This window comes from Alexandromys fortis, unplaced genomic scaffold (assembly GCF_014885135.2).
Source record: "Alexandromys fortis isolate MF-2015 unplaced genomic scaffold, M_Fortis_MF-2015_v1.1 scaffold_229, whole genome shotgun sequence".
In the NCBI taxonomy this organism is placed as follows: Eukaryota; Metazoa; Chordata; class Mammalia; order Rodentia; family Cricetidae; genus Alexandromys; species Alexandromys fortis.
The window spans coordinates 1,959,761-1,976,616 of record NW_026068122.1 but is presented as its reverse complement, the minus strand read 5'-3'; the positions used below and the strand labels follow the sequence as shown (position 1 = coordinate 1,976,616).

At 35.5% G+C, this 16,856-nt stretch overlaps 1 protein-coding gene across 1 annotated transcript; it reads left to right on the top strand.

Annotated features, from left to right (window-relative positions):
• Nucleotides 1-9,398: 9,398 nt before the first annotated feature.
• Nucleotides 9,399-10,337, top strand: LOC126490450 (olfactory receptor 4F3/4F16/4F29-like). The gene has a single exon (XM_050125387.1). It carries the CDS (start codon nt 9,399-9,401, stop codon nt 10,335-10,337), a length of 939 nt encoding a protein of 312 aa, XP_049981344.1.
• The last annotated feature ends 6,519 nt before the right edge of the window (nt 10,338-16,856 follow it).

Below are 16,856 nucleotides of genomic sequence, written 5' to 3'. Positions count from 1 at the left end.
CCAATCTTCCTGTTTCCCCAAGTTCCCCCAATCCTCCCCTTCTCACTTTTCTCTCCCCGTCCCCCCTTATCCCCAACCCACCCCACCCCCAAGATCCCAATTTTCTCCCCGGCAATTTTATCTACTTCCTTTAGCCAAGAGGATAACTATATGTTTTTTCTTGGGTTCACCTTCTTATTTAGCTTCTTTAGGTTCACCAGGTATACACTCCGTGACGTTTATTTATGGCTAGAAACCAATTATGAGTGAGTACATCCCATGTTCATCTTTTTGGGTCTGGGTTACCTCTCTCAGGATAGTGTTTTCTGTTTCCACCCATTTGCATGCAAAATTCGAGAAGTCATTGTTTTTTACCGCAGCATAGTACTCTAATGTGTATATATTCCACACTTTCTTCATCCATTCTTCCATTGAAGGCCATCTAGGTTGTTTCCAGGTTCTGGCTATTACAAATAATACTGCTATGAACATAGTTGAACAAATGCTTTTGTCATATGCTAGGGCATCTCTTGGGTATATTCCCAAGAGTGGTATTGCTGGGTCCAGGGGTAGGTTGATCCCAAATTTCCTGAGAAACCGAAACACCGATTTCCAAAGTGGGTGAACAGAATCCATTTTTTGTGTTTATTAAAACTTTTATTTGCTTTTGTTTGTTGTTTTTAAGAGAGGGTAAGAATATAAATTTAGAAGAGTAGGGGGGCTGTAGGGAGGAGTTGAATTTAGGGGAATAATGTGATTAAAATATATTGTATGAAAAGGTTAAAACATAAATTAGGAGAAGAAAACATTAAAACAGAACGATCATACTATAAGCTATACCAGTTCTGGCCACATACATAAAGGACCCTGTCTTACTTACTTTTCCATTTAAATGAGATAAAACACCATGACCAAAGCAACTTCTAGAAGAAATAGTTTATTTAGATTTACAGTTACAGGGAGCTAAGCATCCATGATGGCAGAGCAGAAGCATGATGACAGGAACTAATAACTTACATCCTTGTTGTAAACACAAAACAGACCACATTGGGAGTGCTGCGAGGCTTTGAACCCTCAGAGCCCATCACAGTCACCTACTTCTACCAGGTAGTGTATAGCTCCTAAAGCTACCCAAACAGTGCCACCAACTGGGACCAAACATACAAACATTTGAGCATCTGAGAGATATTCTTATTCGAATGACCATAGACAATATTCTACTGCAAAAATATTTGTATATTCATGTTTTTGCTATTCTATTTATAATAGCTAGAGAAAGGAATATGTCACAGATAACCTAGTGAATAGATAATATACACAAAGAAATTTTATTCAGCACAAAACAATGAGTTTAAAATTTTTATAATTAGCATTAGTATTGTAAAAAAAAAAGGCTTGTATGGAGATGGAGTCAACTGTTAGGGTCAGTTCCATTCTTCCACATGTTAGCTCCAGAGATTGAACTCAGGTCCTCAAGCTTGATAGTAAGCTTAGAGCCTTTTTTTCATGGAGCCAACTTATTTGTCCAGCATATTTCTAATACTTTGATTATTTATGTTTATTATTGAGAAAATATTTACATTGAAGAAAGAAGTAATTGCAGTGAGTAATTATCAATTATTGGATCCATGTAGCTTAATGAGATCAAAATAATTCCACTTTCTCTCTTTTTCTGAGTTTCAGAGTTCTTTGGACACACTGAGCAAAACAAATAATTCTCTGGAGAAAAGTTCTGTAACCGGAAGCTCCTTCAAAGATGTCATGCTTTTCCATTGTCCTTGTTCAGAGCCTCACAAAGTGTACATAATTAGCTTCATATATTCCTAATGGAAGATTCTATGTGGGACTTTATCTGAGAGGACACAGGGAAATCTGGCTCTACAAGATGTTGTTATCATTCAGGTAAAATGGATAGATGGAAATAAACTTAACAGTTTATAAGTTGATTATACACAGATGTTAGTTTGTGAAGTTTGTGGTTAGTGTTGCTCCGGACCTGAGTTGCATCCTAAAGTACTTGAGGAAGTCTAGAACAAAGTAGAGCACAGACAAGAAAGGGAATTAAACAACACAGAAGGATGATTATAACAATATTTGCTGTGTGAAAAGGCTTTGAATTTGATTGGAAAGAGATCAAGAAAGGGTACGTGGAGTGATTTAGAGGGAGGAAAGTGAAGGGAGAAATGATGTAATGAGATTACATCATAATCACAAAATAAGAGAAAAATATCTATACAAATATTGGAAAAAGCAAAACTACTGACTGTCTTTGAGCTAGAACCACATCATACATAGGGGAATATAAGTATTACTAGAAAATGACATAAACATTGTAATATTTTGTGTGAAACTTATGCATTAATCTGCTATTCTATGCTCAGAAATGATAAAATGATATAATCTTCTACTAAATTACAAATAAAAAATAGCTTGTTAACACATACAAATAAAATGGTAGGAGTTATTGCCTTTCCTTTCATTTTTTCCAAAGAGAAGAATATAAATGTACCATTTTTGTAGTATAGTAGCAAATTAGTGTGTTTGCAAGATGACAGTGCCTCATGTATTCCTGAGTAGAAAATAGTGCTTAACCTGTAGAATATAAGACCCAGTGCTGAAAGCATACTATCCCATGTAATGTTATTTTTTCATCATGATGGGGCTATCTCAGAATACAGTGATTCCCGAGGTGCCAGGAGTTATATTTATTTCTTGCTTCATTTTAAAGAACATAAATATTATTGATAATTTTGTTTCCAAACTATAAGTATAGTGGAGAAGGTTTCAAAAATTTGTCAAGCAGATATACTAGAATGTGAGAAAGAATCATTAATACAAAGGCATTGCAAAAGCTTTTTAGATAAGTGTAATCATTGTAGTTTTGACTTTCTGTTTATTATAATTTATTTATTCCCCACCCCCTATTCAGTTTGAATAATATAATTTTTCTTTAGTTTGCTGTGTTGCTTCAGAATTCTGCCTAGACTATCTCAATAAACTACACAGCTACAGATAGAGTTTTTAATAGATAAATAACATCTTTTCCCATTCTACAGTAAAATATAATGACATCTTGAAATTTGCAGGCAAATGGATGGATCTAGGAAAACCATACTGAATTAGGTAACCCAGACCCAGAAAGACAAGTATAATACACACTCACTCATAGTGACTTTGACACATAAAGCAAAGAAAATCAGCCCAGAGTCCACAACATCATAGGAGCTAGACAACAAAGAGAATCCTATGAGAGCTCTACATGGCTCTACATAGATAGGAAAAAAAGACAAGATCTGAGTAAGTTGGGAACGTGGGAGTCACAAAAGAGGATTGAAAGGGAGAGGGGAGGAAAGTAAGGGAGTGGTGAAACTGTATAGCTCATTAAAAGCAATAAATATCTCAACATGACTGCATGACGAGCAGCAGCTTCTCTGCATGACTACAAATTCAAATTATATGAGCATAATAGGAAACCTTTCTTCTTCTTCTTCTTCTTCTTCTTCTTCTTCTTCTTCTTCTTCTTCTTCTTCTTCTTCTTCTTCTTCTTCTAGTTTTATGAAGACACAATTAACAAATAGATTCTGTGTATATTTATAGTGTACAGTGAGATGTTTTATATATGTGACTATATCAAATACAAAAATATAAAAACGTAAAATACATGTGCATGTTGTAAGCTAACTAGCATAGTTACCATCCATACTGATTTAGAAAATGAATGGTGAAGTTCTGCACTTACCAATTTTCATGTAGGCCCCACTGTTAGTCACCTCACTGTGCCATGCATTTCCAGAAAGTACCCATCCTGTCTAATTATGTATTTTTTTCTTTCAACAAATATTCTAAATTTCACTTTTCTATCCCATCCCATTTACTCATGATACTTTATTATACTTTCTGCTTCTATCACTGTAGAATCTCTAGAATCCATGTCAACTGAGATATTTCAGCATTTGACTTTCTATGTTTCTTTAATCCGGTTAGCACAATGACTTCTAGTCTTATTCATGGTAGAAGAAAAATAGGATTCCTTTTCTTTGAAGGGGATGAAAGAATAGTCCATGTGTGTCCGAGTGTGTGTGTGTGTCTGCATGTGTGTTTTCCACTCATCTATTATTTAACACATCTTATTTTTACATATTAATCTTTATTTGTGAAAGTTAATTCTTCTGGATATAGATTCTTCAAATTAGAATTGCAAATAATAACATTTTTATATTTAATTTAAAAACTAATTTTATTATTATTATTTTGTATGTATNCCAATCTTCCTGTTTCCCCAAGTTCCCCCAATCCTCCCCTTCTCACTTTTCTCTCCCCGTCCCCCCTTATCCCCAACCCACCCCACCCCCAAGATCCCAATTTTCTCCCCGGCAATTTTATCTACTTCCTTTAGCCAAGAGGATAACTATATGTTTTTTCTTGGGTTCACCTTCTTATTTAGCTTCTTTAGGTTCACCAGGTATACACTCCGTGACGTTTATTTATGGCTAGAAACCAATTATGAGTGAGTACATCCCATGTTCATCTTTTTGGGTCTGGGTTACCTCTCTCAGGATAGTGTTTTCTGTTTCCACCCATTTGCATGCAAAATTCGAGAAGTCATTGTTTTTTACCGCAGCATAGTACTCTAATGTGTATATATTCCACACTTTCTTCATCCATTCTTCCATTGAAGGCCATCTAGGTTGTTTCCAGGTTCTGGCTATTACAAATAATACTGCTATGAACATAGTTGAACAAATGCTTTTGTCATATGCTAGGGCATCTCTTGGGTATATTCCCAAGAGTGGTATTGCTGGGTCCAGGGGTAGGTTGATCCCAAATTTCCTGAGAAACCGAAACACCGATTTCCAAAGTGGGTGAACAGAATCCATTTTTTGTGTTTATTAAAACTTTTATTTGCTTTTGTTTGTTGTTTTTAAGAGAGGGTAAGAATATAAATTTAGAAGAGTAGGGGGGCTGTAGGGAGGAGTTGAATTTAGGGGAATAATGTGATTAAAATATATTGTATGAAAAGGTTAAAACATAAATTAGGAGAAGAAAACATTAAAACAGAACGATCATACTATAAGCTATACCAGTTCTGGCCACATACATAAAGGACCCTGTCTTACTTACTTTTCCATTTAAATGAGATAAAACACCATGACCAAAGCAACTTCTAGAAGAAATAGTTTATTTAGATTTACAGTTACAGGGAGCTAAGCATCCATGATGGCAGAGCAGAAGCATGATGACAGGAACTAATAACTTACATCCTTGTTGTAAACACAAAACAGACCACATTGGGAGTGCTGCGAGGCTTTGAACCCTCAGAGCCCATCACAGTCACCTACTTCTACCAGGTAGTGTATAGCTCCTAAAGCTACCCAAACAGTGCCACCAACTGGGACCAAACATACAAACATTTGAGCATCTGAGAGATATTCTTATTCGAATGACCATAGACAATATTCTACTGCAAAAATATTTGTATATTCATGTTTTTGCTATTCTATTTATAATAGCTAGAGAAAGGAATATGTCACAGATAACCTAGTGAATAGATAATATACACAAAGAAATTTTATTCAGCACAAAACAATGAGTTTAAAATTTTTATAATTAGCATTAGTATTGTAAAAAAAAAAGGCTTGTATGGAGATGGAGTCAACTGTTAGGGTCAGTTCCATTCTTCCACATGTTAGCTCCAGAGATTGAACTCAGGTCCTCAAGCTTGATAGTAAGCTTAGAGCCTTTTTTTCATGGAGCCAACTTATTTGTCCAGCATATTTCTAATACTTTGATTATTTATGTTTATTATTGAGAAAATATTTACATTGAAGAAAGAAGTAATTGCAGTGAGTAATTATCAATTATTGGATCCATGTAGCTTAATGAGATCAAAATAATTCCACTTTCTCTCTTTTTCTGAGTTTCAGAGTTCTTTGGACACACTGAGCAAAACAAATAATTCTCTGGAGAAAAGTTCTGTAACCGGAAGCTCCTTCAAAGATGTCATGCTTTTCCATTGTCCTTGTTCAGAGCCTCACAAAGTGTACATAATTAGCTTCATATATTCCTAATGGAAGATTCTATGTGGGACTTTATCTGAGAGGACACAGGGAAATCTGGCTCTACAAGATGTTGTTATCATTCAGGTAAAATGGATAGATGGAAATAAACTTAACAGTTTATAAGTTGATTATACACAGATGTTAGTTTGTGAAGTTTGTGGTTAGTGTTGCTCCGGACCTGAGTTGCATCCTAAAGTACTTGAGGAAGTCTAGAACAAAGTAGAGCACAGACAAGAAAGGGAATTAAACAACACAGAAGGATGATTATAACAATATTTGCTGTGTGAAAAGGCTTTGAATTTGATTGGAAAGAGATCAAGAAAGGGTACGTGGAGTGATTTAGAGGGAGGAAAGTGAAGGGAGAAATGATGTAATGAGATTACATCATAATCACAAAATAAGAGAAAAATATCTATACAAATATTGGAAAAAGCAAAACTACTGACTGTCTTTGAGCTAGAACCACATCATACATAGGGGAATATAAGTATTACTAGAAAATGACATAAACATTGTAATATTTTGTGTGAAACTTATGCATTAATCTGCTATTCTATGCTCAGAAATGATAAAATGATATAATCTTCTACTAAATTACAAATAAAAAATAGCTTGTTAACACATACAAATAAAATGGTAGGAGTTATTGCCTTTCCTTTCATTTTTTCCAAAGAGAAGAATATAAATGTACCATTTTTGTAGTATAGTAGCAAATTAGTGTGTTTGCAAGATGACAGTGCCTCATGTATTCCTGAGTAGAAAATAGTGCTTAACCTGTAGAATATAAGACCCAGTGCTGAAAGCATACTATCCCATGTAATGTTATTTTTTCATCATGATGGGGCTATCTCAGAATACAGTGATTCCCGAGGTGCCAGGAGTTATATTTATTTCTTGCTTCATTTTAAAGAACATAAATATTATTGATAATTTTGTTTCCAAACTATAAGTATAGTGGAGAAGGTTTCAAAAATTTGTCAAGCAGATATACTAGAATGTGAGAAAGAATCATTAATACAAAGGCATTGCAAAAGCTTTTTAGATAAGTGTAATCATTGTAGTTTTGACTTTCTGTTTATTATAATTTATTTATTCCCCACCCCCTATTCAGTTTGAATAATATAATTTTTCTTTAGTTTGCTGTGTTGCTTCAGAATTCTGCCTAGACTATCTCAATAAACTACACAGCTACAGATAGAGTTTTTAATAGATAAATAACATCTTTTCCCATTCTACAGTAAAATATAATGACATCTTGAAATTTGCAGGCAAATGGATGGATCTAGGAAAACCATACTGAATTAGGTAACCCAGACCCAGAAAGACAAGTATAATACACACTCACTCATAGTGACTTTGACACATAAAGCAAAGAAAATCAGCCCAGAGTCCACAACATCATAGGAGCTAGACAACAAAGAGAATCCTATGAGAGCTCTACATGGCTCTACATAGATAGGAAAAAAAGACAAGATCTGAGTAAGTTGGGAACGTGGGAGTCACAAAAGAGGATTGAAAGGGAGAGGGGAGGAAAGTAAGGGAGTGGTGAAACTGTATAGCTCATTAAAAGCAATAAATATCTCAACATGACTGCATGACGAGCAGCAGCTTCTCTGCATGACTACAAATTCAAATTATATGAGCATAATAGGAAACCTTTCTTCTTCTTCTTCTTCTTCTTCTTCTTCTTCTTCTTCTTCTTCTTCTTCTTCTTCTTCTTCTTCTTCTTCTAGTTTTATGAAGACACAATTAACAAATAGATTCTGTGTATATTTATAGTGTACAGTGAGATGTTTTATATATGTGACTATATCAAATACAAAAATATAAAAACGTAAAATACATGTGCATGTTGTAAGCTAACTAGCATAGTTACCATCCATACTGATTTAGAAAATGAATGGTGAAGTTCTGCACTTACCAATTTTCATGTAGGCCCCACTGTTAGTCACCTCACTGTGCCATGCATTTCCAGAAAGTACCCATCCTGTCTAATTATGTATTTTTTTCTTTCAACAAATATTCTAAATTTCACTTTTCTATCCCATCCCATTTACTCACGATACTTTATTATACTTTCTGCTTCTATCACTGTAGAATCTCTAGAATCCATGTCAACTGAGATATTTCAGCATTTGACTTTCTATGTTTCTTTAATCCGGTTAGCACAATGACTTCTAGTCTTATTCATGGTAGAAGAAAAATAGGATTCCTTTTCTTTGAAGGGGATGAAAGAATAGTCCATGTGTGTCCGAGTGTGTGTGTGTGTCTGCATGTGTGTTTTCCACTCATCTATTATTTAACACATCTTATTTTTACATATTAATCTTTATTTGTGAAAGTTAATTCTTCTGGATATAGATTCTTCAAATTAGAATTGCAAATAATAACATTTTTATATTTAATTTAAAAACTAATTTTATTATTATTATTTTGTATGTATGATTACATATATATATATGAGTAGGGTGAATGTATTATTTGATGTGTATGTGTGTGTGTGTACATGTACGTGCATACACAATAACACAGACCTGTGTCCATTGGAAGTCAGAAGACAATGTTCTGGGTCCTGCTCTCTCAATCTCCACTTTATTCCTTTGAATGTGTCTCATGCTGAGCCTGGATCTAGTATGGAAGTCACCAAGCTCAAGTGATCATTTATTTCCACTTTTCACCAGTGTTGACACATACACAGTCACATTGGCTTCTTGTTTGGGTAATGGCATCTGAGCACAGGTCCTCACGATTGCACAGTGAATGCCCATTTTAAAAAGGCTATCTTTCTAGCCTGATATTTCTAGTTTTTAGTCATTTCCATTGCTCTTCAACCTTTATTTCTCTGCCTAAAACCTCTACAACCTCCTTAACATTTGTGGCATCGAGAATCAAATACAGGGCCTCACTCATCTGTAGTTTATTTCATTGTGCTACAAACTGGGTCTTTATCTCTTAATTTTTTGAAGTACATCCATGAGTTTTTTTTCTTCCTAAGTATACTAATATATATTCACATCAAGTCTTTTAAAATCCACCAAAAGTTATTTTCTTAAAAAACTTAAGCTTTTTGAAATAAAAATATAACTACCTCATTTCCTTTTCTTTTTCTTCCCCAACACTTCCCACACACTTTCTCTTGTTATCTTTGGAAACCATGAGATGATATTTTACTATGGTTTGAAGTTATGAACCCCTGATGACTAGTGCTTGTTTATATATATGTATATACAAAAGCATGATCAGTGCTTGTTTATATATATATACATATATACATACACACATATGCAGGACTTTACCTTAATACAATTATAATTTATCATTTCTCCTGTTTCATCTCTGGTAGCACTGACAAAAAGGTCAATGGAAGGAATGAATCAGTCCGTGGTGTCAGAGTTTGTGTTCCTGGGACTCACCAACTCCTGGAGTATTCAACTATTGCTCTTTGTGTTCTCCTCCATGTTTTTTGTGGCAAGCATGACAGGAAACTCCCTCATCGTGTTCGCTGTGGCATCTGACCCTCACTTACACTCTCCCATGTACTTTCTGTTGGCTAGCCTCTCCTTCATCGACTTGGGTGTTTCTTCTGTTGTGTCCCCCAAGATGATTTATGACTTATTCAGAAAACACAAAGTCATCTCCTTTAGAGGCTGTGTCACTCAAATCTTCTTCATTCATGTCATTGGAGGTGTGGAGATGGTGCTGCTCATAGCCATGGCTTTTGACAGATATGTGGCCATATGTAAGCCTCTCCATTACTTGACCATTATGAGCCCGAGGATGTGCATCTTGTTTTTAGTGGCTGCCTGGGTGGTTGGCCTTATTCATTCTCTGGTTCAACTGGCTTTTGTAGTAGACTTACCTTTCTGTGGGCCAAATGTGATGGACAGCTTCTACTGTGACCTTCCTCGATTTATCAAACTTGCCTGCACAGACACCCATAAACTAGAATTCATGGTCACAGCCAACAGTGGATTCATCTCTGTGGGCTCCTTCATCATACTGATCATTTCCTATATTGTCATCATAATCACTGTACAAAAACACTTGTCAAGTTCTTCCTCTAAGGCTCTGTCCACTCTCTCAGCTCATATCTCTGTGGTTGTCTTATTCTTTGGTCCTTTGATATTCTTTTATGTCTGGCCTTCTCCTTCTATACACTTGGATAAATTTCTGGCAATTTTTGATGCAGTTGTTACTCCTTTTCTGAATCCTGTGATATACACATTTAGAAATCAAGAAATGAAGGTATCAATGAAGAGAGTGTGCAGACATCTAGTTAGTTTTAGGAAAACTTCTTAAATCAATGTGCTGTGGACTGTCTTCAATGAATACAGAAGTTTACTTTTCATCAACGTGAGAAAAATCGTTGCATGTATGCATATATATATATTTCACACACATATAAATTATGTATATATCTTTGTCCTTCCCTTATATCTCTATATACTTTCCTGCTTAGTCTGTATTAATAATCTCTCCTGAAAACAGAGAATCACATGTATTTATAAAGCAATGATTATAATAATCTTGAACTTACATTCCTAAGGAATAATGTTTATTTTGAAGTAGCTGATACTTAAGCCTTTAGAACATGGGAACTTTCTCTCTCTCTCTCCTTTTACACTTGTTCTATATGTTGGGATTTTATGCATGATATTGAATTAAAAAATTTTGATTCTTCTGTCTCCCCCCCCTCTATTCATTTCTGTCCCCTCATTACTTTTCTAATTTATGACTTTTAATTTTAAATATATATAAATATATATGTTAAGACAATAATATATAAAGAAAATACTGAATTCATACAATGTTGCCCACATGTATATGTGTTTACTATACATTGTCTCAAATGCAAGAATTTCTGCATCCCTTTACTTGTTTCCTTATAAAGGCTTATTCTACTGAGCCATTTGTTTGTCTCCTGTAGTTTGTATGTGTTACCCATTTGGAGTTTTTCTGCTGTGGAAGGAGATTCACATCAGGAGAACACACACAAGGGTTTAATGGATGTTTGTTTTGTGTAGAAGACTTGAGAGTCATTTTGAAATATTAACAAAAACTCAGTAAAGATGATTTTTGTCAGATTAGCAATATTCTATTCACATACATCAAATTTCTATTCATTTATATTTATTATTTCTTTATTCTTGGCATATTTCCATGTTACAATAAAACTCAAGAATAAATTGTATATTATTTGAAAGGAGGCTTTGAAGCAATATGTATGTTCACTTTGTGAGTTGGTAGATAGTTACTAAGATACTGCATGTGTTGCTACAAGGACTCTGTGATATGGGAGTAAAACCATCCCTGAAGATTTTTTTTTGTGCTTTTATAGGTCTCAAACTTTACTTCCTCCAGGTCCCAGTCATTTGTCATTTGCAGGTCATCGCCAATGTGATGACAGTCACCTGGCCATACACTCACCTGCATCATCAAATTTCGTGCACTGAGACAGACACAGCACAGTTAATCCTTGCTCTTCACTACATGACATTTTCATTTCCATTTTCTGGTTCAGTGGCTTGATGTCCAGCATGAGGTTAATTGGGATCAGACTTAACTGCAGTACTGAATGACTTCCGTATTCATAAAATCTTGTTCACATAAGTAGCCACTGTACATTTTTACATTAGTTGTCCTTTACTGAGAAACCTGTGAGTGATTAGTGCCAGTTCTATCATTTGTTCATTAAATGAATAATTTGTAAATTTCCATGTTATTCAAATGATATTTCATCAAGCACAGGGCAATTATATAGCAGATGAAATGTGATAATGAGCTCACAACACATGAAACTAACTAGTCTACCCACATGCTTCAATCCTTGTAAGCCAGTGATGGAAAACTTGGGCTAGGAAATGGGCTAATGGGTGTTCCTCCAATGTGGTAGGCACAGAAGTAGCTGTGCCAATCTTGCTAAGAGTTCCCAGTTGTTCACTCTGTTCTGTAGCTATACATTTTACTTGTGTTTTTCCAAGCCTCTATTTTTTTCTTAGCTCCGTTACCCTTTTATGGTAAGAACTCACTATTCTAGACATCTCTGATTCTTTTATCTTTTATTTGTTCTTATAACCCTGCTCAAATTCTGACTATCTTTGCTCACATAAATTCTCTTCCATTATCAAGGTTTGTTATATTTTGTTTCCTGGATCTTGATTTATTCCCTGTTACATCTGTGAAAAAATAAACAGAAAATTGAATTACATTTATTTGCAATGGCAAATATATATATATAAATGCAAAATACAAGAAATATCTGAAAGAACACAAACGACACAATGGTTATCCCAGAAGGAATAAGTAGGGGTTTGTTATGCCTGAGTTGTGAGATGACCCAGCATGACCACCAAGAATCAATGAAATTAAGAGCCTGCATAATACTTGTACATATATTATTGGGCAGACCATTTGTATTGGAAAGCCAATTAATGTGTTCTTCTTTGGAAGACTATTTCTCCTAAAGTCAGCATTCCTGAACTATCTGTAGTTCTCTGTGTAGGAATGAGCCTCTTGGGCTTTCCCTCATCCATTTTACCATGGACGTTGGCCCTGTTCACATCATGTTTAGACAATCATGCTGAGGCTTTATGATTACAACTTCTGACATTACTAGAGGTCGCAATCTCATAGCAAACTCCCTGTCCTCTGACTATTCCAATCTCCCTGTCCTCTGACTATTCCAATCTCTCAGATCTCTTCTACAATTACTCCTGAACCTGAAGCGTGGGAGTTGTTTTGTTTCAATAATGGTCTCCATCCATTCCAAAGAAGAGCTTCCTTGATGAGGGGTGAGGACGTCACTTCTCTGTGTGTATAAGGACAAATATTTAGAATGCAGTTAGAGATAACGCTGGTTTAATAAAGTGGCAGTTGTTGGATTTTCTCCAAGATCCATGAATTTCCTTCCCTGAGTAGCTGGCAAGGTTTCCAATTTCACACATAATTATCCTTTTGTTGTACAATTCTTTTATTTGTTTGTTATTTGTTTATTTCTTTAGGTTTTTAAGACAGGGATTCTAAGTGTAATTTTGGCTGTCCTGGAACTCACTCTGTAGACCAGGCTGGCTTGGTGCTCTCAGAGATCTGCCTGCCTCTACTTTCTGTGTGCTGAGATTAAAGGTGCATGTTGCAACCATCTGGCTTGAGCAAGTTTTAATAAGTTATGCATTTTTCCTTCTTTATTTTTTTTAAATTTCATTTTTCATTTCATCCATAGTTCCCATCCCAAATATCCCTGTCAGATCAAACCCCATCCACTCCTCCCAATGTGTAAGGGTTCCCATGGGAAGTTAACAAAATCTGGCACAAAAGTTGGGGCAAGACTAAGCCCCTCCCCCATACCCTGCATTAAGGCAGAGCATAGCATCCCACCATAGGGAATGGGCTCTAATAAGCTTGCTCATGCACCAGGGATAAATCCTGATCCTACTGCCAGGTGCCTCACATATAGTCCAGTTTTCACCCCTGTCTCAGACATAGGGAGGGCCTAGTTTGGTCCCATGTCAGTTCCACGGCTTTTGGTCTAGTGTTCAGGAATTTCTACGGGCGTGGTCTCTGTAGAGTTCTCTATTATGATCTTGACCTCTCTTGCCCTTTTATTCCCTCATCCCTCTCTTCAGTTGGATTCCCAAAGTTAGGTCTGGTGTTTGGTTGTAGATCTCTGCATCTGGTTCTATCAGTTGCTGGATTGTTTAAAGAAGCCACTTGTTTGTTCCCAGCTGCCCAGAACTGAAATAATCGCACAGAAACTGTATTATTTAAATCACTGCTTGCTCCATTAACTCTTGCTTCTTATTGGCTGTCTCTTACAAATTAATTTAACCCATTGTGTATTGCCACATGGCTGTGGATTACTCTAATGATTCTGGCATGTCTGTTCCCGGTGGGGCAATGTAGCGTCTTTGAGACACCCCCTTCTTTCTCTCAGCATTCAATTTAGTTCTCCCTGATATCTTCTTCAATTTCAAGAATATTAAGAGCTGCAGAGGAAAAAGGCCAAGTTACTTACAAAGGTAAACCTATCAGACTTACACCTGACTTCTCTATGGAAACCATGAAAGCCAGAAGGTCCTGGATAGATGTACTACAAAAACTAAGAGACCATGGATGCAAGCCCAGACTATATACCCAGCCAAGCTTTTGTTCACTATAAATGGGGAAAACAAAATTTTCCAGGATAAAAACAAATTTAAACAATACATAGCCACAAATCCAGCCTTACAGAAAGTAATAGAAGGAAAATCTCTAACCAAGGAGTCCAACAATGACCACAATAACTCAGACATCTAGAGACCCGTCACCAGCGCAACTCAAAGAAGAGAAGCACACAAACTCTACTACTAAAAAAGTGACCGGAGTTAACAACCACTGGTCATTAATATCACTTAATGTCAATGGGCTCAACTCACCTTATAAAAAGGCACAGGCTAAGAGATTGGATACAAAAACAGGATCCAACATTCTGCTGTTTACAAGAAACACATATCAAACACAAAGACAGGCACCTACTCAGAGTAAAGGGCTGGGAAAAGGCCTATCAAGCAAATGTACCTAAGAAACAAGCAGGTGTGGCCATACTAATTTCTAACAAAGTCGACTTCAAACTTAAGTCAATCAGAAGAGATGGAGAGGGACATTTTATACTCATAACAGGAACAATTCATCAGGAGGAAGGCTCAATCATGAATATCTATGCCCCTAATATAAAAGCACCCACGTACGTAAAAGAAACATTACTAAAACTCAAGGCAACCATCAAACCGCACACACTAATAGTAGGAGACTTCAACACTCCTGTCTCACCAATGGACAGGTCAATCAGACAGAACCCTAACAGAGAAATTAGAGAATTAATGGAGGTAATGAATCAATTGAACTTAACAGACATCTATAGAATATTCCAGACAAAGAGGAAAGAATATATCTTCTTCTCTGCAGCTCATGGAACCTTCTTGAAAATTGACCACATACTCGGTAACAAAGCAAACTTCCACAGTTACAAAAATAAATTAGTAACCACCTGTGTCTTATCAGATCACCATGGATGAAAGTTAGAATTCAACAACAATTCTACCCCCAGAAAGCCTACAAACTCATGGAAACTGAACAGTCAACTACTGAACCATACCTGGATTAAGGAAGAAATAAAGAAAGAAATTAAAGTCTTCCTTGAATTCAATGAAAATAAAGAAACAACTTACTCAAACTTATGGGACACTATGAAAGCAGTCCTTAGAGGAAAGTTCATAGCACTAAGTGCCCACTTAAAGAAAACTGAGAAGGCACACATTGGAGACTTAACAGCCCACCTGAAAAAGCTAAAAAAAAAAAAGAAGCAGACTCACCTAGGAGGAGTAGAAGACTGGAAATAATCAAACTGAGGGCTGAAATCAACAAAATAGAAACACAGAAAACAATCCAAAGAATCAATGAAACAAAAAGCTGGTTCCTGGAGAAAATCAACAAGATTGATAAACCCCTATCCAAACTAATCAAACGGCAGAGAGAGAATATGCCAATTAATAAGATCAGAAATGAAAAGGGGGACATAACCACAGATACAGAGGAAATTCAAAGAATCATTAGATCTTACAACTAAAGCCTGTATGCTACAAAATTGGAAAATGTAAAAGGAATGGACACTTTTTTAGATAAATACCGTATACCATAGTTAAACCAGGACCATGTGGACAATCTAAATAGACTTGTTAGTCGCGAAGAATTAGAAGCTGTTATCAAAAACTTCCCTACCAAAAAGAGCCCAGGACCAGATGGTTTCAATGCGGAATTCTACCAGAACTTCCAAGAAGACCTAATACCTATACTCCTTAATGTATTTCACAATATAGAAACAGAAGAGTCATTACCAAATTCCTTTTATGAAACTACAGTTACTCTGATACCAAAACCACACAAAGACTCTGCCAGGAAGGAGAATTATAGGCCAATCCCACTCATGAACATTGATGCAAAAATCCTCAACAAAATACTAGCAAAACGAATCCAAGAACACATTAGAAAAAAATATCCATTATGATCAAGTAGGCTTCATCCCAGAGATGCACGACTGGTTCAACATATGAAAATCTATCAATGTAATCCATCATATATATAAGCTGAAAGAAAAAAACCATATGATCATTTCATTAGATGCTGAAAAAGCATTTGACAAAATTCAATTTCTTTCTTAGAGACTTAAAGTTCTTATCATACAGGCCTTTCACGTTTTTACCTAGAGTTAACCAAAGATATTTTATGTTATTTGTGGGTATTTTAAAGACTGATGTTTCTATGATTTCTTTCCTGGCCCATTTATCATTTGTTTGTAGTAGGGCTTCTGATTTTTTTTAGAGGTAATCTTGTATCCCTTTATATAACTGAAGGTGTTTATCAACTATAGGTGTTTCCAGATAGAGTTTTTTGGTTCACTTACATAAACTTATTCTATCTCATCATAGTGAAAGTTTGACTTCTTCCTTTTTAATTTTTATTCCCTTGAATCTCCTTTTGCTGCCTTTTTGCTCTAGCTAGAGCTTCAAGTACTATATTGACTAGATATGGAGAGTCTTATCATGTTCCTGATTTTAATGTAATCACTTTGAGTTTCTTTTCATTTAATTTTTCTGTTAATTTTTTGGGTTTTAAATATTGCTTTCATAATGTTTAGATATATTTCTTGTATTCCTGATTTCTCCAAGATCTTTATTATTAGGGGTGTTGAATTTTGTCAAAGGCGTTTTTGGCGTCTAATGAGATGATCTTGTTTTTTTTTTTTCTTTCAGTTTGTTGATACGGTGGATTATATGGACAGATTTT

What these genes read in the sequence shown, in the direction of transcription:
- LOC126490450 (XM_050125387.1), top strand. Translation starts at nt 9,399, where the DNA reads ATGGAAGGAATGAATCAGTCCGTGGTGTCAGAGTTTGTGTTCCTGGGA.